General features: G+C 38.3%; 1 protein-coding gene across 1 annotated transcript in view; it reads left to right on the forward strand.

Annotated features, from left to right (window-relative positions):
- spns2 (SPNS lysolipid transporter 2, sphingosine-1-phosphate) overlaps positions 1-17,327 on the forward strand; it is a 60,697-nt gene extending 43,370 nt beyond the window's left edge. Inside the window, exons 6-13 of the mRNA XM_079450442.1 lie at positions 2,933-3,075; positions 3,202-3,354; positions 3,434-3,623; positions 6,011-6,076; positions 6,616-6,714; positions 10,146-10,309; positions 12,548-12,584; positions 14,566-17,327. Coding sequence (XP_079306568.1) covers positions 2,933-3,075; positions 3,202-3,354; positions 3,434-3,623; positions 6,011-6,076; positions 6,616-6,714; positions 10,146-10,309; positions 12,548-12,584; positions 14,566-14,577 — 864 coding nt within the window. The 3' untranslated portion in view covers positions 14,578-17,327. The remainder of the gene's footprint in view (positions 1-2,932; positions 3,076-3,201; positions 3,355-3,433; positions 3,624-6,010; positions 6,077-6,615; positions 6,715-10,145; positions 10,310-12,547; positions 12,585-14,565) is intronic.
- The last annotated feature ends 6,805 nt before the right edge of the window (positions 17,328-24,132 follow it).

Below are 24,132 nucleotides of genomic sequence, written 5' to 3' on the forward strand. Positions count from 1 at the left end.
CGCTAACTCCCTCGGGTACCTCTCATACACGCTTTCTTTAAGTCTTCCTCTAATGCAATAACAAGGTCTTCACAGTTCTCACTGCCGTTTTTGTAAACCAGCTCGCTATTCGCCTTGGTCTCTGTGGCACAAAGACCCTTTTGTTGTAGAGTATTCCTCAGTAGCCCTAAGGTATCACAGCCCTTAACCAAACAGCCAAAGCAAGCACATTTTAATGTAGCTAAAACAGTATTAACTACTGTATGAAATGAAAGGATGTGGTCTGCAACCTTATTATTGAATGAGGAAGGTGGAACAGAAATGCCTCTAGAAGTGCTTTAGATTCCTGTCATCTCCTTCGTCAGCTCATTGATGTTTTAAAGCCAGGCCCTTCACTTTCTCGGTTTACACTTTAACAGGTGAATGCTTACATTAACAGGTGGATTTAATTAGTCATTTCTATTGCGAGGTCATAAAGAATGTGCAGGATCTTATCGTGAATCGTCTCAGTGTGTGGCTGCCTATTAAAACACCCGTGCCATTCGGTTGTCAAGCTCTTAGGGCTAAAAGGAGACTTTAAGGGGAGCGTTAAACCCTCTCAAGCTTACAAAAACACCTCTTTACATGACAGTTATATGGCCCTCTGGACGGCTTTATTCAGAGTTACATTTTCGGAACGCTTTTGCAAACAGCAGCAGAGCCCTATTGTTTAACATGGACCGAGTAAAACATTCCTTGCAAGGACAAAGCTCGGGGTTGAGGGGGACAATTAATCATCACTGGCACTTTTAATGAGTGTGAAAACAACAGACAGATGAAAAAGGACTCCATATCAGTCATATCCTGCTCAGAGATGGGAAAACACACTCCGTGCCACCTTCCGCTTGTTTTCGCGCAGGCTTCTAAAGCACTCAATGGCCTTCCTTTCTTGAAGAGGGAGCAAGACTAAAAGCGGGTTGCGTATTTTATTTCTTTTGAGTGAAGGGTATGGTGTTTCATGTGGGGGATTATGTCATAATTATGGCAACCCATATCAATCTTCTGTAGATCAGAGAGGAAATTACACATTGATCTCTCTTTCTCCGATAAAACGCGCCCGGTGTCCACCGTTCCAATTCTGACCTTAACAACCGCGAAGGAATCCACCACACACGCTTCAGATTAACAGGAAATACCTAAACTGAGCGCGAGACAGTCAGAGTTCAAGATGACTTATCACGTAGGCTTTGATATGACACTAAATCCACCAGGGATCTGAGGGATCCCCTCAGTATGACCCTAAAAAATAGGTTCACAGCAAGGCTCATCTTTGAAGGCTGCTGGGTTTTCTAGTTATGAAGTGATAACAAGACCAAATCCAGGGTTTAGAGACACTGCAGCTCTGTATCAAAAGCACTGCAGTGCACATAGAGACACATTTAGTCTAACTATTGAATCAGCAGCATTTCAAGGTCATGCAGTATCTATTCTTTTCACTTTTTCTATATCTCTCTGCAGGTTTATGTTAAATTTACACACTGCAGATCAGATTTCTTTACATACATACACAGTCGCTCGCATAAACATACAAATAGTGTTTAAAGCAAATAGTGTATAAGAAGCACTGCAGTGCACATAGAGACACATTTAGTCTAACTATTAAATCAGCAGCATTTCAAGGTCATGCAGCATCTATTCTTTTCACTTTTTCTATATCTCTCTGCAGGTTTATCTTAAATGTACACACTGCAGATCAGAGGTTTTTACATGCATACACAATTGCTCGCATAAACATGCAAAAAGTGTTTAAACAAAAGCGTTGCATTAATGTACAATAAATAATCTCCAGGAGGATTGCACCTGACAGACAGAATTGCTTCGGCTTTCACGGGAGACGCAGGGCCTTCTATGTGGGCGAGCAAACCGACTAACACACACTCATATTGACACACACACACAACTGCCGTTAGCCATCAAGAAGGATGATAAAAGAAATAATAGCTCATGGCCTGGTGGACCACAGCTGCTCCCACACAAGGGAGAAAACTGAGAAAGAGAGGATGAAGTTAAAGATACATCACCTAATGGAGTCCACTTTGCTCAGAAGTGTACTTGGCTACACCACACTGCCAACAATATACACAGTTATTATAAAAAATCTGTAACCGCCGGATAATCACAGAATAGCATCATATTGTTAGACTAAACAGGACGTGAGGCTATTTCTTTTCATTACTCAGACAAAATACTTGTTTGAATGGTAGCACTGACTCTTGGTAATAGAAGAAATGTTTTCATAATTACAGTACGGAGTAAGAAAGTGTGCGAGGGAATTTAAATAGTCGTATAAAATATATAAAGTGAACATGATTTCATCAAGTTTTTAAACATTTAAAACGTTTGTTCGGCCAGAGATTCTATTTTATGTACTTATAATATTACAAGTCTGCATAATATGTTTAGTTTTGTTTAAGGTTGATAAAGCATAGTTGCTTTATGCAGCATCTTTGTTAATAAATTGTGTTTTAACTGTAATCAAGAAGCCCTTCAGTCAAGTCATCAAGATAATATTCAATCTGACAGTATAATCCATCAATAAGGAAATATTGGACCAGCCCTGTGAAAATACTTTCAATGCAGCTTCAGTTCCTACGGTTTTCAACGATGATGATAAACATCTCTCTAAACAAGTATACTGTCTGCGCACACTAGTGTCTCAAAACTCGAGCGTGTGTTGTGTAATTTCAAGGGGATTTCCAGTAACTCACAGACACGAAGATATGGGATGTGTTTCATCAGGGTGCTCCAGATCACACCCAGTATCCATCTGCAGAGCTCTAGAGCCAGGCACCGCTGTCGTGGTTATTTCGACAACCGACCTGTAAACACAGAAACAAACAGGGGAGCTACGAGGTTGCTCTTCTCCACTGATATTCAAAGTGATTTCCTGTTCACAAATATCTTCTCTTTAAAGGTTTCTCCAATGTTGGGGTTGACTGCTGGAACACTCATCCTTGCTTTCGTACCTGAACCGAAGAGAGGGAGTGCTGACCAGATCGCAGGACGTCTAAAGACACGCACTTCCTGGCTCTGTGACATGAAAGCTCTTGCCAAAAAGTATGTCACAATTTAATTCATTTCTTTCTGATCTGTAATTGAAGAGAAAATGTGTTTGAATAATTGTGTGTTATAGTAGTATGATGCATATTCCTAACTTTTTATAAACCTGTTTGTGCTACCCAGCCGTAGTTATGTCTTCTCATCTCTGGCGTCGGCGGCCGTGTCATTTGCCACGGGAGCGTTTGGCATCTGGATCCCTCAGTACCTGTTCAGAGCTCAGGTGGTACAGAAGACAGCAGTGACCTGCACCTTTCAGCCCTGTAGCAGCAAAGACAGGTCAGAACACACATACACACGCTCATCATTACCACACACGCACAACTTTAAAACTTACGTGTTTCTCTCTCATCTCCAGTTTGATATTCGGGGCCATCACCTGCGTGACAGGTTTGCTGGGAGTGGTGATCGGCGCTGTGACCACACGACTTTGTAGGCAGAAGACGGAACGTGCCGACCCCCTGGTGTGTGCGGTCAGCATGCTTGGCTCTGCCATATTCATCTGCCTCATCTTCGTTGTGGCAAAGAAGAGCATTGCGGGCGCATATGTAAGTGGCTCTATTGTTGTTGAAATTCTCACTCCTGATCGTAGAGAAATACATTTTATAGAAAACATGCATTGGCTGACCTGGAATGGTGTTAATATCTGGATTCTCTCCTGATTGGCTTTCTGCACTAACATAATGCCCTAAATATCGCTGGTACAACTCCCATCTGACTGTCCTTCTATTACAATGAGTCCTCTCATAGCCAGGATGAAATAAGGTCATTTCTATTCAGACCTCAGTGTAAGGGTTTAAGCGATTCAAAGCCTGTTGCATTTAGTGGCTTTAACACCCATAGTTGCTTGGCAGGGTTGTTAGGTCCAAACCCGACACTAAAAGAATAAGAAAGGCATTGCTTGTTTAATTGGCATGTAAAACCAGGAAAAGGGCGCAGTTACTGCTGAGAAACAATAGACTGTGGTATTTTTGAGTCACTAATAGAGAAACGTTATTCTTTATTAAAAAACTAATATTAGTCAGGTCACACACACAAAAAACACAATCGGATCAGAACAAAATGCTTAACATTTTCGAGTAAAAGGTTGTTTACTTTTTCCTGTGAACAGGTCTACTGTGATAATGCCACCTATATGGTGTCATATTTAAGATATATTATCAACCTTTGCCAATGTTTACATTCTTTTCTTTACTATAAACAGCTTGAGTACCCTCAGCTGACCTAACTTTATTATTTCTAAACCCTCATCTGCTTTTTTTAACATTTGCAATAGATTGTGGACTCACTCATAGACAAATTGTTTTTATAATCTTCCATTGAAAATGTATCATCACATACAAATCAATACATGGTAATTGCTACACGTACAAGTTAACATTCAAATATAATATAACTTTAGAAAGTTGTTTTCTGGAGCATTCTGCATAAAAATAAAAAGTGTATTTGTCTCATGCAGTGCACTGTCAATCTTATAGAGAGGAACATGTGCAGATTTTACAGTAAGCAATCACAGATTTTGGGGTATTTATAGACATGAATGACAGTAACAGACATTACAGACATCTTTTCAAACTTGGAGCACATGTCTTTATGACACTCTTTCCATATCTATGCCATCAGATATTGTTGAGCTACAGTATTATTGTTACAATGCAGAGTCCGTTGCTATAGTGGTGTACTGTAAATATACCTGGATTCTCTCCTTATTGGCTTCTTAGTGACACTGACACACAATTTGAACACAAGCCAAATATGCCAGTGATTTATGCCATCTTTTCAGACAGGTGAAACACAGTAGTGGCAATACTTGGTAAAACATATACTTCACTGCCAGCCAAAGACATAGGCACCTCCTCAATCACCTATGCAATTACATCCATATGAAAAACAAGAAATCCAAAACTCAAAGTAGTGAAAATATTTGGAGTGAGAAAATGTGATAGTGACAGATGTGGTGTCTGAGAATGTGACAGCGTGCTAGAGAGAGGCAGAGCGAGCGAGGGTCTGTTCCAGTAGGGACAGCTGCTGTCTGGTCAGTGTACTGACTGATCGAACTACAGCCCTGAACCAGAGTCCTGCAGGGCTTTACAGTTTTAGCCTGTCTGTCCGTCACGCTGTCTGAGTCTTAGCTCACTTTGGGACCGGGTTTCTTGCATGTCCGAACACACCCGCACATTCCTACTTTTAAGTATTATTTTACTCTGACATATACTGTAATGTTGGAATGGCATGGACACACACAGTATAGCTCATATAGCTTATTCTCCAAAACCCTCGCCTCTGCTTTACACCTTGAGGTCATGCCTCTGTCAGTTATGCATACCTCTCAAAGCCCAACATAAAACAAGACCCTGTCAGAATCAAACAGCCACTGGAGAGATCAGATTCCCCTGCAACCTAAGTTTTTCACACAATCCCGTCTGGATTGACCCTAGGTCTGCCCGGCAGCTGCCGTCAGTCACTTTTGGGGCTGAACACTGTGCACATTGTCAAGTCACTCAGATTAGTTAAGATATTCAATACTTGTCTCAATTTGCCAATAAGCACCCTGGAAATCTAGACTAGACACTGTGTGATGGCAACTAATTTGTGTGGGAATTCTCAAGTCAGTTAGTCGGTTCTCATGGGACTGCTCGAGTGTGTTAAAATAACTTGTTAAACTCAAGTTTTCAGTTGCCAGACGTTTGAGGTTCACTTTAGTTTAATGCTTTAAGTGCTTGTCTAGGTTTTTATGGTTTGGGGCAAGAAACAGTTCTGTTGCCCTTAAATAAATAAAATTACATACAGTACAGTTCACCCACATTAATGACACGTTTCCGTTCCCCACAAAGTTTGATTCAGCAAGGTTATTTTAGTCTTTTCGATCTACATAATGAAATACGATTGACCTCTCTTTTATATTTTTTCTCCTCCCTCTCTGTGTTTCTCTCAGATCTGCATTTTCATTGGAGAGACGCTGCTGTTTTTGAACTGGGCCATTACGGCGGACATTTTAATGGTACGTATTGAAAGGCTGTATTTATCTGCTGGGCTGAGTGGAAACTTTAAAGCCTTTAACTGTAACAAAAGTGGTCATCTTCCCAAGTGAGGTTCTTATTTTGAATGTTAGGATGGATGACTACAAGGTTTGGTATATAGCCTGGGTGGGACCCAAGACAAAATTGCTGCCTTTGATTGCTCCTAATGGAAATGCCACTCATGGAAACTAAAACTCAATAACAATCCCACTTTGTATGTTTTGTGTGTGTGTTAAGGAATTAAGTTAAAGCACAAAGGGAGAATGTGTGTGTGTTTAGGACAGAGTGAAAGATTTATTAAGAAAAACTGTTATGAATTTTATTGAGCTAACTCGAGTCAGCCTCAGAGCGGATAAAACACTCTGACAGAGTTGGAAGTTTAATGGCAATGCGGTGAACAGTTCTGTTTAAGGAAACACGTGGATTTTTTGTTTTCCTGTTATGATTTCACATGTTTTTTTTCTTGTTTTGCCATTACCTTTGTTGAACCTGTTCTCTCTCTCTCTCTCTCTCTCAAAAGTACGTTGTCATACCAACTAGAAGGGCCACTGCTATTGCCTTTCAGGGCTTTACCTCACATTTACTAGGGGATGCTGGGAGCCCGTACCTCATTGGCTTGGTAAGAATGTCTAACACACAGGGCAAATATTGCAACAAAAACCATCATGACATGCGGAAAACTTAATGTTACAGTACAGTCAGAATTCGGTGTGTACAGAGCGCTTCTCTCAGGTATTTTAAAGGGATAGTTTACCCAAAAACAATTCTGTCATTATTTACTCATCTTTGAGTCTTTAAGATTTATTTTTTCTGATGAACACAGAGAAAGATATTTGGGAGAATGCTTATAACCAGAAGGAAAATTACTTTATATATATTTTTCCTCTTTGTTCTGTTGAGGAAAGAAGATATTTGGAATAATGTAGGACAGCAAAACGTTTTGGGGCACTTTTGACTACCATTGTCATTAGAACTTTTTGGTTACAAGCAAACTTATATTGTCTGGTGAGGATTCGTGCAGTTTGAATCAATATTTAATCTTCGCTTAGCACTTCAGATAGATAACCACAGTCGGTTTATTGCCAAACAAGCAGTTTTGAAAGATAACATGAATATGGAGAAAGTCAGCTATAGGTAGATCTCCATATTTTTAGATTAGATTAGATTCAACTTTATTGTCATTACACATATACAAGTACAGTGTAACGAAATGTTACATAAAATATGCAGATTTTATGTAAAGAAACACAAAAAGACACATGTGACATGGCTGTTTAAATTACAATAGTGAAATTTCTGGGGGAAAAATAGTTTTCCCAATCCTTCTGATTTGCACGTCTTTCCAGCAAAACCTATCCTCAAGAGACATAATTCTGTTGTTCATAAGCCAGTAACCCTCTCATTCAAGGCTACATTCATCCACAAGTATTCCCTTCTAACTCTTACGCACTTTTGTATAACTATAAGCTGCCCTGCCTTGTGCCGTACAATATTGTATTCTCCGATTCCTAACAGTCACCGTGGCACCGTTTCAGTTTTCCACTGTTAACAAAACAAAGCTGAACTGATCACATTGCACCAAAAAAAATCACCATTCTTCAACTCCGGAAAAAGCACACAGTGGTTCCTAGACTTCCTACTCCTGCCAGACATTCCTGGAATTCCGAACAGGAGGCATTGGAGTCAATCCAAGCTAAACAGTAACTTCTGTACGTGATTCTGACAGCTTCAGAGCCCCCTGTGAAAAAGGACTAAGAGGCCTATTATTCATTTAACCATTATCACTTCTAACCTTTTACAATAGAATTACATTTACAGCGTGTACTTAACAGGAGACATTGTTTGCTCTTTTATCTCTTACTCACACTTTAGTCAAGCGTGTGCCATATGCACACAACAAAACAGTATGACTCTTGACTAATCTGTCTGTAGGTTGTTTATACATCTTTTAATCTCTCCATCACAGACATTGGTATTTGAACCACTTGTCTGACACAGTTAATATAGTTCCTGACCTGTTATGCGTAGATGTTTTTTTCCGTGGAATCTAATATCATGAGTTATACACTCAGACTGTATACAGAAAGCAGGTAGATTGCAAACAATTTCCCAGACAGACTAAATCTAGTCGAGTGTTTCAGAAAACATGCAAATACGAGAAGGGTTAGAAACGTGAGCATTTCAGAGTCCAGAGTTAAGCCGTCTTAATTGACAGGAATGCGTTGGTCTCTCTTAAAGAGCAGAGGTCAAGTTCACTCAGATAAAGTGTTAGCAACCTACCACATTACATCTACTTAAATTGCTCTCAACAATGCTGGCAGACAGCGTTTTGTTACATATTTTCTACTTTTTTGTTTTGTGGCTATAAAAAAAAGCGGTCAAGTTAAAAATGACTCATTCTTTCTGGGAATATAACAATATTTCTAGATAATGACTCGAGTTATCCTCAAAGGAAGTTTTGGGCATTGCAAACTCACAAACGGAGGACAAAATCATGCATCAACAGTTACTCGATAATTTCACCCCGGAGGTCTGACAGGCTGGTGAGAAGCTTGCTGTGACGTACTGCTGTCGCACAAAGTCCTCCAACGCTGAGTAAAAACAAGAACAGTTTTTAGAGGAAAGACACAGGAACTTTGACACTAGATCACACTGTGGTGTTTCTAGACTGTAGAGGTTCACGGTGTCTTGCTTTTTGAGTAAATAAGCCTGCTTGTTTAAGCAACTTGAAGTGCATTCGAGCTGTACATGTCTTCCCTGACAGCAAGCCCATGACCTCTGCGATGCTACGCAATATTCTACCAATCTAGTTACAGGAACCCATTACCGCTGTCAGTTGAGGTAAAAGTAGGAAAATAACACTGCTACACAGTATGTGCGAGGCCTGTAAATGAAATAGCGTTTCCTAAATAGCTGGTAATGCTTCATTTCCCTCTAACTGACGGACAAACATTCAGAGCACCTGTCTGTGCATATACAGCCTTAAGGTAAAGTGGGTGGTGTAATTATCTATCAAAATAAGCCACAATCTACCATCTTTTCTCCAAAATCTCATTAGACACGCACTAGAAACGCTCAATCTCGGCCCTATTTTATATGTAGAAATAACTCTACATTAATGTTTGGCATAGTGAGGGTCGGCATACACACAGGGCTTTGCTGTCAGCACACACTCATACACCTTTTAGAGTCAGCATTCTTACTCCACCCGTGAGACCAATGCTAGTGGTTACGCGAAAAGTCAGAGAGATTATTAGCCGTGTAAAGCTTTAATGCAGCTGTCAGTACTTGGTCATATTTTATGTTACAAAATATACGCATGATTTGCGTTATTTTGTAATGTAATTAAATACTTAAGGAGAGCTAGAAGAGTTTAACTATAGGGCTTGTGCTTGATTTATGTCACACAATTTTATTTCTGTCATAATTTACTCGAGTTTTTCCAAATCTGTAAATATCTTTCTTCTGATCTACAAAGAGAAAAACATTTGGAAGAATGCTTGTAATCAAACAGTTCTTGGCCACCAAAGTAGGAAAAATTACTATTCCAATCATATTCACTTTGGTTATATATACATCCTATTAATAATATAATACACAGGCTTATTTAATAACACTATATATAACAGTCTGATTATTTTCATGGTTGGTACAGCCACTGTGCTTTGTATTCTATAATAATACCACATATCATATACATTTCATACACCTTTGTAGTCTTTTTCTGCTTTGATGTCATGTAATATTCTGAAAAATACTATAAAAATATATTTTATTTGAAATAAACATTAGTGGCGCAGAGTTTTTGTATATTCAAACAAAATGTCCCCTTAATTGAATCAATAGTTTAATTAATGTTGGTTGTTCTGTTATAGATTTATTGACACAATGGGGATGTGTCGGTAAAAGATTAACTGTCCACTCACATACTCAGTGACTTAATGACACGGCTTAGATCTTGAAGACAATATTAAGAAGATAATTCTTTTGTTAACGTCAGTTTCTTTCATATGCTCATGAGTGTCCTTTTTCCTCTTTGTCTTCATGCAGATATCAGATGGGCTGCAGCAGAACTACACCTCGTCAGTGTTATGGCAGTTCTTGAGTTTGGGCTATGCTCTCATGCTCTGCCCGTTTGTCATCGTGCTGGGAGGGATGTTCTTCCTCGCCACCGCCCTGTTCTATCTCGATGATCGTGACAAAGCGGATCAACAGTGAGTGCTTGCGTCTTCACCCATAATCTTAATAGCTTGCAGTATTTCAGTCAAATCAAGTCGTCTTTATAAAATCTAAAGATCGGGTGTCTCAGTTCATTGCAAGGGTTCGACACTTCACTTTCCTAAACAGGGCTTCCGTTTATCATTTCTGTCACTGACAATGACAGGTCAGAGAATAGCTGTTGCCATGGTGATTTTGGCTATCTTGGACAGCCATGTGTGGCTGGTGAATAGCCCAAGGTGGATCTGGCTTATCCGTGAGGTTGAACGAGTTACACTGGCGATAGGCGGACAGAGATCTATTCTCAGACAATGACACATGGCATAAGTAATCCGCCGAGGGTAAAGTGAATATTTCTTATAGGTTAAAGATGTCAGAGTGAGCTCCTGGCAAGGTAGTGCTTGTATTGACCATGACTGTAAAAATGAAGGACATAGTGTAATAGTGTGACATAATGTAAGCATAACCATTATGACATTTACCATTATCTAAAATAGATCATTTTTTAAAAACAGCAGAGTCAACCTAACTAAGCCAATTTTATGCGAGTAGTACGGTTGGTCTTATTAAAAAATGTAATTGTGACACTAAACTAAACTTCAATTAAACCCCGATATTGTCTTTTGCTTTTCTCATTATGTATACCATTGCATTTTAACAGAGCTTACTTAAGCTATATATGTATATTTGTGCCTAAATTTTTTTTAACAAAGTTAAACGCCAGTTTGCGTATAGTAGAGACCCATTCCCTTAAAAGGTAAATACAAACATCAAACCCGAACTGTATGACTTACTTTCTTTTTTTGCGTCCGTCTTTTATCAAGTGGATTTCCTTTGTGGGTTGCCACTCAAAAATGACTTCCTTCCTGTCTGCTTGGGGACATTTTTAGGCAGGGTGGTATGTTGGATTTCTGCGGACTCTCTGAAGATCTTCCCACGATAGATCTTAGAGACACGGCCTAGGAGGTTGAGGCTTCCTTTTGTTTAGCCACATGTTATAAATATATCAGCCATTATACACCACAAGAAGTTGCTTAATCATTTTATAGTGTTATTTATAGTTTTCTAAATACGGTGTACTACTGTCTTAAAGATACAAAAACAACCTTTGGCAATGCTTAAATATAAGTGTATCAATAATCTTGAGAAACGTTTGAGATTTAGCACAGATGTAAGACACAGATTCAACCTTATGGGATGATACAGCTATATCGCAGTTATGTTTATTTAATGATGTTTTACCTAATCTGCGATGTGATGAAATACTGCGCTTGCCGAAGCAGCAGCTTCAGAGATTACACAGTTATGTTTGTGGATTCAGTAAAACATCATTTATCTCTTGTGATAATGAACCCGTGCACTAGTACATTAAACATTTACAACCAATACTCTCTTGCATCCACAATCGGGATTTTTCATAAACACTGCATCACTGCAGGCATTCGTGCAGTCCAAAAATAGAGCTTTTATTAAAACTGAGCTATTCTTGCCCATTCGTTTTTTACTCACAATATCTTTTACACAGTCTTCCCCCGTCCTTATGCATCCTCTGCTATTTATAAACCATGACATGCAAAATGAAAGCCGCTCACTGAAGCGAAGGAATAAACTGTATATCGAGCTTGAAGAGGGCTTTATTATTTCTAGGTTGTTCGCTGTTTTGGCCCAAGAGGGAGCCATTTATAGCGCAGGGGAAAACACTGTGCACCCAAGCAGTCACACAAAAACACACACACACATTTGTCTCGCATCCTTTGCGTTGTTGGTTGGTGGGGCATCCATGGAGACTGTTTAGCATCCCTAAACTGCTTCTGCGGGGAACATGAACACATTTCAATGATGCCTGTCTTTATTGGTTCATCATAGCGCAGAAAAAGAGCAGAGGTGCTGTTAACAATAAACAAAATGCCAAAAGTTAAAGGTCATGCGAGTAGTATTTTCCCAAATGGAGGCACCATATGTTCATTTTACTCTGACTTTTAGTTTTTCCTGCATTATGAAATTGGATCCTCACCAGGTTCTTTTACTACCCCTGCCATTTGTGGTCATACCGACTCAAACCACTAGCTGCGTCTGCCTTACTTCATAACTTATTGAGCTTTAGCTTCCGGGTCTTATATTTTATTACTGCTGCTGTAAATGTATATTTAAATGGATCTTTTCTGTGTTCAGGTAATCGCAATCAATCAGAGCTTTGCTTTTTCTCATTATTCTGCTTTTCTCTTTTCCTCTAGAGTGGACCAGCTTTCCCGACAGCCATCCACTGTAAAGGTAAGACCTGGTCAAATTCCTGTATCTGATTCCAACAAAGGCCCCTTGGTCATTTCCTAACATAATTGTGCCTTGCTGACCTTTTAAATAAAGAATACAATGGCTATTTAAAGATTATTTATGAGAAGGCATTCAGGAGAGATGGTAACATACCGCCTTTATGAAATTCCAGAGCTGCACACTTAACCTTTGTTTACCCCTTAACCTGCTCGTGACTTCTTACCTTATAAATACAATAAAATGAAAAGGTTCATAAAATATATTATGTAGAAGCTTTACCTGTACAGTAACACATTTTGAGCAGTGCTTGATTGTTATTTGAGCAGTTTATAATTGCAAATCTGGATTCCTGCCCCATTTCCCTGCTTCTCTTATCAGCCTTTCACACTCACTGTTATGAGTCTTATTGCTTTATTTGACCTTGAGACATATATAGTACCACCCAATGCAAGAAAAAGAAAACATCTAACATTTGAGGAAACAGACTTCTTGTTGCCAGATTCTTAGGTTGAGGACAATATGTGTGGGGGCAGTGTACTTAAAAATGCATCCCCAAACTATCGGTCGGGAGGGCGGATTTTCCCTCTTAATGTTATTGTGATAAATTTGCTTAAGAATTATGTTCTTCAGGGAAAGAGTTCTATTATTATAGTCTATTATACTTAAGCTCTCCCATATCATGTGTCTAAAGTTTCTGCCTAAGCTTGGATCCTGTGCACTCCTGTGCACTTTCCAATTAGCAAATCCATTTTTACTGCTCTTTCTAGCCTAAACCGAATCCCTTATTAAATTAGAAACTGCAAAAACAACCCCGTCTTAGGGTGTAAACAACACAGCCTTCAGCACCCTCCTGATGTTCCTCCCGGTTGGCGTTTAACATGAAATCAATACGTTATCTCTGAGTGGACGAAGCACCGTGGCCTTCAGGCTGGGTCTGTCAGAAGCACATAAATTAGCATAAATGAGAGCCTGATGGCAAGACACACAGCCTCGTACACTTCTATAAATGGGAAAGTTCTCTGATCAATTAAGTCTATAGGGGTCGAAGCACAAAGAGAAGAGGAAAGTGCAGCATTACACAATGGACAGAAGCCAACTTGTGCGATGTTAAAATAGAGAAATGTATATACAGTATGGGTGTATATTGTATATACAGTACATATGTATATGTATACGTACTGCATATATGACATATATTTGATAGAGAGAGCAGATTGCTTTTGTGTACTGTACAATTAAGTCACGAATAGATAAACAACGGCCACCCACCGTTGAATGAAACCCTCTGAGGTCTGAAGCTTCATTAACCCAAATCACATATCTGTCATGTGAAATGAATGGGCCTGTATTACATAAATCTGCAGGGGTTAAATGGCCACATCGAGTATTATTTCATAATTACAGATTTTCTGTGCCAAAGCTTTTTTTCCGCTGTGTATGAGTGTGTACTATCACATTATGAAAAAAAACAAGAAACACAACAGCCTAAAACTCTAATCCTTGCTTATTGTAGCGAAAGACCTTCTGGGTCAGATTATTCATAGCATAATGATAGTCAAATCCTAAACAAGACCCTGGATGCTCTGGAAAGCGTTGCTGATGCGATTGTCTGAACTTAATAACTCAGCGATTTGAAACATTTGTGGCATGATGGGAATATCATCTTACAAAGCAGTCGCTCTCTGCGGTTTCAGATGAAAATGTTATTAAACTGAATATGTGTCAGCTTTGGGATAAACACATGGTGATGTCCGTGGTGCAGTTGGGGACAGCATTTGCACTCAGGATATGCCTTGTGTGCGCATGTGGGTGCGTGTTTGGCTTTGCTTACCAGAAGCACCACACAGATGGCTCAGCGGGTTACCGAGTTATAATAATTAAAATGAAACATCATGTTGTGAAACCAGAGACTTGGGTGTATTTGCTCTTATTCAACGACTACAAACAGTGAAATACTTACACCATTCTTTCTCTCTTTCAGGTCACCCCATGAAGTGGGCAAGCAGAAGGATGAAATCTTGCAGCTAACTCACAATACGCACACGCAACATTTTCTATTCTCATTGCATCATCATCTCTGCTTTATTCGTTCCATTCGGTGAAGGCTGTTCGGAAGTCACACTTTGCTTGCCCTGGAAACCTGGAATCACACCAGTCGGCTGGCGAGTGCCAATGTGATGTACAAAGGTCAGCCAATCAGCAGCTGGTGTGCAGCTATTAAAGATGTATTATATTAAGAGGGGTAAAAAAAGAGTCACCTGGGCTCTTGATGGGTATTTAGATGAAGATAAGTTAGCACTCTTTGTGCAATACTACTGAACACAGCACAGAGACACGCTCCCGTCCTGTCACGCTGCCTGTCGATCTGCACCAAGTGCCATAGCATCACATTCCTAATGGGGACCAGTACCGATCGTGCTAACAGTCAACAGGGGATCACCAATAAACCGGATTCTGAAAATACGTAAGATATGAAGCTGAAAGATTGGCTTACATCACAAATACCAACACTATGCGAGCCCTGCCTTAAGATCGGTGTAGGTCTGGTCCCTGGTCTTGTGTTTCTTTTCTTATTACATTTATTTTTCTTTATTTTTCTTAGCACTTACCATTTTAATGCAGTGCCAGTTACACCATGCAGTCACGCATGACACAATTCTAATTTTAATTCTCTAACTGTGCGCTTATAAATTCTAAAGTGGAGGAATTTATAAAGACAGCAAATATAAGAACACTGGATTGTAAATAGTATCTTGTTTTTTACAAAAAAACTTTGTAAATTCTTTCATATTGAGCTTGTCTCAATCCGATTAGGAGTTATTGAGCAGTCCGCCAGGTTAAACAGGACATGGGCACATCACACAGTTTGCCCAAGAGAAAAGCAGAAATACTGAAAGTATTCGTACAAGTGAACAAAGACAAGGTTATCGTTGCTTATCTTGCGGCAGCCCAGCATTCTTTCCACAGTGCCGGTTACACACCCAGCCAGGCAAACTTTCATTTAACTGGGGTTCAGATTCAAAGCTCGTCTATAAGAATCAGTCTTTGTATGCTGGGTTACCTTCTCATTTGGTTTTACAAATCCCTTTACTGAAAAAGAAAAGAGAGGGAGAGAAAGGCTGATAGTGTATCGGTGTCAATTCCATCCTTTTTCAAAGAGGAATGCTCAATTCTGAGGCGTTTTTATTTGAATTATTATAGGAATTTGGACAAATCTGGTGAAGTCAGTTGTTGTGCATATTGTTTCTAAAGGCCTTTCAGTCTTTTTTATTCTGTGGATCGATTTTTAGCTGTTTCAGAGCTGATGCAGTTATATGAATATGTTGCATGAACTAAGAAAAGCATTAGGAACGAAAGAACAGTACAGCTGCAGAATATTTTTCTGTTATTGGCCGGTGTGGTTTATCTTTGGAAAATAGTTATGTAATATATGCAATTTTTAAGAGTTAGCTTTGACAGTGGCAATAATGCAAATATTCTCATATTCATTTCGATTTCTCAGATCACACCACTGTCACTTTTTTGGTGTTAGCAACCAAATGTTTGTGTTTGTCTGCAAAAAGCTGTTAAAGTAAAATTTTCCCGTCATGAAAAAGCACCTTGCCTGTATAGTGAAGTGTTCATCGGAAGAGCGGGAAAAGCTTTAGCATAATGCTGTTATTTTGAAGGTCTGACTTAACATGTCACGTGAAATTACCGTCCCTGTTCGCCGGTCTAAGCTTTGATCATGCCAGGTGAAAAGACTTTGAATGTGATTCTGTCCAATCCAATGTGTTTACACATGCAAGTTGATCGCAATGAAGCTTTTGTATTATTGTGTCTTTTTTCTTTATTTTTACAAATATGAGTTTTATATATAAACACTATAAAGATAAACTATATTATGCAGCAATTTTAATATATTGTAAACAAACTGCTTTGATGCTATGTATTTATTATGTTTTGTTTATTTACTACCCATGCTGATAAGATGGTATAAAGGGAATATAATGTTATAGATAATGTACAGTTCGGTTTAGGTTTATTTTTGGTTGAAAATGCCCACGAATCCTCATCACCAGTGAAGAATCTCCATCGTTCATCTCGGAGAACTGTGTTCACAGGTCAAGGAGACCCGAGCCAATTATTTACACATACACACGCACACAGAGGCACAGCATGCCAAAAAAAAACACATCATTCATTTTGTTAGACCAATGATTTGATCATTGACCTGTTTTTTGCACAAATGTGTGACTCGTGTGCTCATCAGGGGGTTTTGTTTTACTGTTTAATCCAATAGTTTTACACTGGCATTTTGTAAGTGCTAGCTTTGAAGGATTATTTCCCATTCACTGCCTGGCTACTAGCTTTTGAAAGTTATATTACATGCTGTTGATTATTATAAATATTGTTTATTTGTTTGAAAGGCAACACTCACAGTGATCTAAAGATGAATGACTGGCCTTATTTCTGTAGTGCCACGTTTATGCCGATAACAAATCAGATGCTGATGAGTAATTATGTGAGATCATTGTAATTGCTAAATGGTGTGAGTTGAGTATTTCAGAATGCACATTTTCTTGTCATACAAGAATTCTGTAAAATGTAACCTATTTCTGATATCAAGCAGAAATTCAAAGGTGATTTTATTTTTAGAGCATATGTGATTATAAAGAAGAAAAGTATCTAGGAAGTTTACTGTGATGCTCCCACGGTGATATACACCCTATATGTAACTGATCGAAATAAACTTATTTAATCAAAACAGAGTAATCCGTTGTCTTTTCTATTAAATTCAAGTATACCTTTTCTTAAGCAATAAACTAGCCAAGGAACCTGTCTTTGCTGGCTTGCTGGTTTTAGATGAAAGATTACTTTTCCACCAACTTCTAATAAAAATGTTTTAGATGCAACTGTATAGTTATGACTATCTAGGCTTCAGAAATCAGACTACAGACTTCTGAATCTCATTCGATATTTTTGTTAGATTTTGAGACTTGAATAAAAGAATTAGAAAAAAAGGCAGGACACCTTACCCTGAAGCTACACTTCAAGGGTCTATGAATGGACTCTAATGTCATGGAGACCCATTAGCACATACCTGAGCAGATAGAAAGGATACTTTTACTGCTCCAGGAAAAGCGGGGTTAAGAGGGGGTGGGCTAAGCAAAGGTTTCGTTTTCATCGGGTAATGTCTGAGTCTGCCCTGATTTGGGGGCTTGGATAAGGTCCAGCATTGTTTACAGAGGCACTCCGTACCTCTGTTGCCTGGCAACAATTTCTGTGACTCCAGAGAAGAACCATTTAGATGGAGAAGGTCAGCAGTCTGTCGACAAGACATGCGAGCATGCATACATAGTCATGAAACACCTACATACCCAGTGATGAGAGTTTTGGTGAAAATATGAGAAAGTATGCCTAGCAACAGTCCTTGCATTCATATTACAGATGAAAGAACAATATTTGTCCATGGTGTAACCCTAACTGGGTATAGAAGCAAATTGAGAAAATTCACAAATATCTGCAACAGTGCACACAGCTGAGAACAGTATTACCTCATATCTTTAAAATGTCAGCTTCTTTTGACCGTTTGCCTTTACACAAAAAAAGCACATACAACAATGCTTGTAATGGCCAAGTATTATCAAAGAATCAACCAATAATGATGAGGTGTTTCACTTTAGTCAAGCAGAACTGATTGCTCAAACTCCGAATCTATGGGTTCATTCAAAGCAGCATTTTTTTTATCGCAAATGACCCTCCTCTTACCTTTAATATCTAGACAGAACCCAATGTAAATCAGTTCACAATCTAAACATCCGATTTCAAAAGTAGGCCATTAAAGACTGTGTCTTATTGAAAGTCATTTGCACATACATTTTTGTAAATGAGAAAGCTAAATTGCAAATTAAAGCTACAGTACTGCATTCTTACATGAGTGGAGCATCTGTTGTAATTCATACTGTTAGAACCCTCACTAGGACGTTTGAATACTCAATATTTGTATTTAGATTCATTTTAAGTTGTTTAAATATACTTATAAATATAAATGTGATGGGGATTTTCCTTCACTGGACATAACTGCAGTAGCTAAACAAACCAACTCGAATTCTGACATGACACCATGGAGAGAAAACTGTGACAAAGTCAACACAGAAGAGAGGAGATCGGACAGGAAACTCAAGGGTGTAGACAGGATATAATGTTTCCTTATACTCGACAGGAAAGTCAATGCTGTCGTTTATTTCCATGGAAGTGTTAGGACACTATGTGGACTGAAAACAGGGGATTTTTCTAGCTTTAAGCAAATAGTTGATGAAGCAAATGAAATCAGTCGTTATTTTGACAAACTACTTTATTTTATTTTAAACAATTTAGAGTCTAAATATATTCTAGTGCTTTAATTTAATATGCTTTTGTACATTTTAAATACATCTGTCAAAATCTGATCTAAAAATGTCATGTTAACACTGTGACAGATCATCTGGCTGGCAGCTGAACGAATCTGACACATATGATTGTCAAATGAAAAGTCTTAAAGGGATAGATCGGCCAAAATGAATTCTAGTTGTTCCAAATCTTAATAAAGAATTCGTTTGGTTGAAAACAGAGAATGATATTTGGACAATGCTTGTATTCAAACAGTTCTTAGACTCCATTGACTACCATACTAGGAAACATTGCAATGGTAGTCAAAAGTGCCCCAGAACTGTTTGCTGTCCTACATTCTTCAAAATATCTTCTTTTGTGTTCAACAAAACAAAAAAATATAAAGTAATTTCTATGGCAACCAATGAGGTCCAAGAAGTGTTTGGTAACAAGCATTCTTCCAAATATTTATCTTTGTGTTAATCAAAACAAAGAAATGTATACAGATTTGAAACAACTTAAAGGTGAGTTAACGATGACAGATTTTTTTGGGTGGGGGTGAACTATCCCTTTAATCTTGCATAGGAACAGTCTGCACTTACACAAGGGAAACTCAATTCATACTGTAGGACACAAACTTAAAAGCTATGGCGTTCTGAAGGCATGCGTGGAGTCTGATTAGGAATATAGTCATTCTGCCCACGTTTAAGTGCCTTCAGCGTATTTGCTATTCCTCCTCAAACGCAAGAGACCAATGCAAAGGTCAACGCTAAGAATAGCGCCACACACCCAAAACACACAGTTTAATTGTGCATTTAGGGGATTAAAATAACACATGCTTAGCCTAAAACTCCGCTTCATAAAATTTAGAGGGAAATCCACTGTCTCCATCTTCCCTCATTAATAAAAAAGAAAGGAAAAGTAGAGATGAGTACAATCTCCCGTCTAAAAAAGCCCTGGGGACAAACTCAATTCACAAAGTCATTTTTCTCTCATGAAAAGAAGTGCTATATTGTTTTCTTTCTAACATAACAAAATTGCAATGGACAGCTTGCTGCATATTAAAAGAACACACAATCACAGATAGCCTATTGCGAGAAGAGTCTTTGGGAATACAGGTAAGTATCAATACCGCATTTTCCATCATTAAGATCTCATTAATGTGCCGTAATGCAATTAAGAAGCTTATTTGCTTGGTAATTCAGACTGACATGCTAAACTAATTGCCATTTTAAAAATTACTTTAATTTTATGCCACCTTGAATGGATTAATCTGCTAAGGAATCTAAATGGGACATGCGTAGTTCAATGGATGACACTGTGACATTTTTCTAACACAGTGTGTTTGGGGGAGAAATAAATCCTTAATGGGCTTTATGCTTATGATGGATTAAGCGTGTCGCTTTGCAACTGGAAATCGGAATAAACCCAATCGCAGGGACTATTGGTGAATTTTCGCTTAGGCACGCGTGTCTTCCACACTCACCAATCTCACTGATCCGCTGCAGTGCGCCACTCTTGAGTCTTGAGTTCACGGTCCCTGCGCTAATTCATTTAAGATGACGTTTTCCATTCATCAGTGAACGCGTGCATCTTACTGTAATGAACGCATTGTGCGACACGTGAATCATTCACGGCGCTTCGTGGGCCCCTGCAGTGGGATCGAACAACTCGAGCATGTATGTAGTTTACCGAGCACAGCTGGAAGACAGCCCGGAAAATGAACGATACAAAATGCGCATTCTGTGCTTTTGCACATAGGACTACAGTAGCTTTAAAAGCTTAACGTTTACGAATGTGTTCTGACGATGTTTGAGGTATGTTTGCATTTTATTTATCAGGACTATTTATTAGGAAAATAATGTGAGCATTTTACATATGCTTTTACAAAACAGGATTTCATTTTATGAATGCAATGTTTTATGTTATGCAATATTATCACCAAATATTGGAATTAATCTTTTTGTCAACTTGTTTTCTTTCATTTATGACTGGTTTGTGTTTCTTTTTCAAACGGATGAGTCGTAGGGCAGTTAACCTGAGTTTGGGCACCTCAGTCATTGACCGAAAAAAGCATTTTTTTGTGAATTATTTTGGCAATATATAAACTTGTTTTCCGTCATTTAGGACTTGGTTTGCATTTCTTTTTCAAAAGGATTAATCACAGGCGTAGAGTTTAGGCAACTTAGTCTTTTAAATAAAATATAACAAAAATTTGCATTGTTGTTCACACCAGCCTAATCTACTCATTTGTTTAACCAGTAAGTTTGTTTTGAAATGCTTTAATTGTGTACATAATGGCACAGAATCACACTTGACACTCAAAATGACCTGCCTACCAAACAGAGCTTATAAATCACTTGGTATGCTATATTATCACCAAATATTGTATTCAATCTTTTTGTCAACTTGTTTTCTTCAGTTCATACTGTTTTTTGTTTCTTTTCGAACTGATTAATCGTAGGCTTCATTGATCTGAGCTAAGGCACCTTAAAAATGACCGCCCATGTGAAAGTAAGTGTGGAAGATTTATTTTCTGAATCAAGGTGTGAAGTAACAATTATGCTGTTCTGTGTCAAATCTGACCATTGTGACATACAGACAGAACACATTAATGCTTTCATATGGAATATTTCATAGACAATAACAATACTGTAATTTGAGTAAGATATTGTTTCTTACTTATGCCGGGGCCTCCCCACAAGAAAACCGGTCCGGTTTCTCTCCTTCCGACAACCCTTGGTAAAGTCCCGATGATCTTAAACTGCTCTATCGATTATCTTATCAGATTTTCTTGTTGTGTGGTGTGTGTAAAGAGTGAATGAACCTGATCGAAAGAACATCGGAGCCGCCCGATCGTGAATCGTAAATATTCAACATCAGAAATCCTGATGTGTGGGGGAAACCGGAGGACAAACAACTCTGTTGATTGTCACGTGGAACAAAACAATACCCAATCAGAAAGCCAGCTGACAGAATCATTACAACCATTGTGATGACTTCAACCAAACCCTTTTCTTTTATTTGTCAATTTTCTATCAAAAGCATTACAAACACTATCATTGCAATCACAAATAATCTCAATAGGCTATATGTGCAGGTGACGGTAGTGGTAGGAATCTGAGTGTGCAGAAACTTTAAGGTAGAACAGAAACAATCGGGCCAGTAGAGCCAGTAGACTCTTTCAGGTGATATGTCAGCATCTATTTTTTACAAAACAGTATTAATATTATTTTTCAATTACTGTGAAGATAAATACAACTATATTGGAGTTGCAATAAAGTCATATTGAAACCCAATAGAAACCATCACAGAAATTTGAAAAGTTTCCATTAGGATACCATTACAACCCAATAGCTTTTCCGATTAAAACCATTAAGCTATGTAGTGTTTATTTTTGTAGTGTTTTGAGCATTTTTCCAGTAGGATTCAACATTCCAACAATAGAATCACATACCAGTATAACCATGACACTTTCCATTAAAACCAATACAAATTTTTTACATCTTTAATGGTTTCTATTATTTTTTTCAGCAGGGAACTTAAATTACCAATAAAGACCCACATCACAGTTTCCAATAAAAACCAATACAATTCCCTTTAAAACAAAAACCATTTCTTTATTGATTTCTATAGTTTTTTTAAGCAGGGAGACTTTATTACCATTATAGTTTCCATTTAAACCAATACCATTCAAATAATAAACATTAAATCCGTTACATTTTTATTGTTTTTTGGGCGGGGTTCTATTGTTTTTCAGCAGTTAACCCAAAATAATAAGCCACTCATTTTCGCATTTACCTTCGTTCCATCCTATGACTTTATACCAGTAATTGCATTGGAGACCCATTTTTGAAGCTTTTGACACATCAATCCATCATAAAAGTAATTTACACGACTCCAAGGGGTTAATGCATCTCTTAGAAAGCTAGACAATACATTTGTGAGTAAAAAATATTAAGTCTTATTTAGACACATGATTTGGATGTTAACATAATACATCACTGAAACCACAAAATGGCCACATGCAGGATGGACGAATCTCACATTTGAAGCTCATTGGTTGTTGTCTCGTTGTATTGAAGAAAGTCAAAAACACCCAGGGAGGCATGAGGATGTGTATGGGGTAAATACAATTTTTGGGTTAACTATTTCTTTAACATTCTCAAGGCATACCATTATTTTCCAATCACATCAGAAAATACATAGATTCACCTCATCTTTTTCTCGCCATCGGTTTCTTAAGTTTAAAAAGCAACTCAACATGGCTGTAGCACTGGTTGCATCTAATACAAACACTTTTCAGCATTATTTGGATGTGCTAATGTCATAATCAGTGTTAATGTAGAATTGATATGCTTCAGTATTGATGACTCTTATCAGCAGAGGTGAGGATCATAATATTCTACCATTCATGCATCTTTGTACTGATCTAATCTTCTGCAGACTATGAGGATTTGGTGTGTCGAGAATCCATTTCTAAAGGACACAGCCTAACTTTCTCAGTCACCCGGCTTTCCACACTGACATCTCTTTGAACTCATTTTCTATCTACTGTTAAATGCTACAATAACATTCATAAGAGAAATCTCTCAGTCTCTGGCTATGCCAAAACGTTCCTATATGACAAATTGCTTCCTTCTCTCATGAAGAGAGGAGAACACTACGCCTGTGTGCTGAGGCAGAGCGCCTGAATGCTAACTCTGAATTCAACCTTAGATCACCTCAAAGTGCACCTCAAGGTTCTTTCTTTATTCAATGCTGGCCACACAGGTGGAAGTGTGCAGGAACGGAGGTCTGTGTTGATGATTATACACATAAGATTCAAAAGATTAAATATTTAGCATTTTTTTTAAATACACTAGATATTTGGTTTTCACTGCTCTGATAGCAAGATTAGAGTAAATATAGCCAGTGCTGTTTACATTGGTTTAAGCATTTGGGTTTTCAAGAAATTTAGCTATAGCAAGGAAATTTCGAGCCCTGCGTGGCTTTAAGGTTTCTTTTGGGCCGCATATTTGTTTTTCTGTGTTAATACAGCTCCAGTAAAGATTGACTTTCTTGTTTAGATTTTTTAGATAAACCTCTTACTGCACTCAATGTATTGTGTGTGGCCATCAGTTTAAATTCTGACCTGAGCCGGTGATATAGCTAAACAAGACATCGTTACTGCAGCAGTATTAACATAGAAACACAA

Source organism: Barbatula barbatula, assembly GCF_947034865.1.
Source record: "Barbatula barbatula genome assembly, chromosome: 2".
Taxonomy (NCBI): Eukaryota; Metazoa; Chordata; class Actinopteri; order Cypriniformes; family Nemacheilidae; genus Barbatula; species Barbatula barbatula.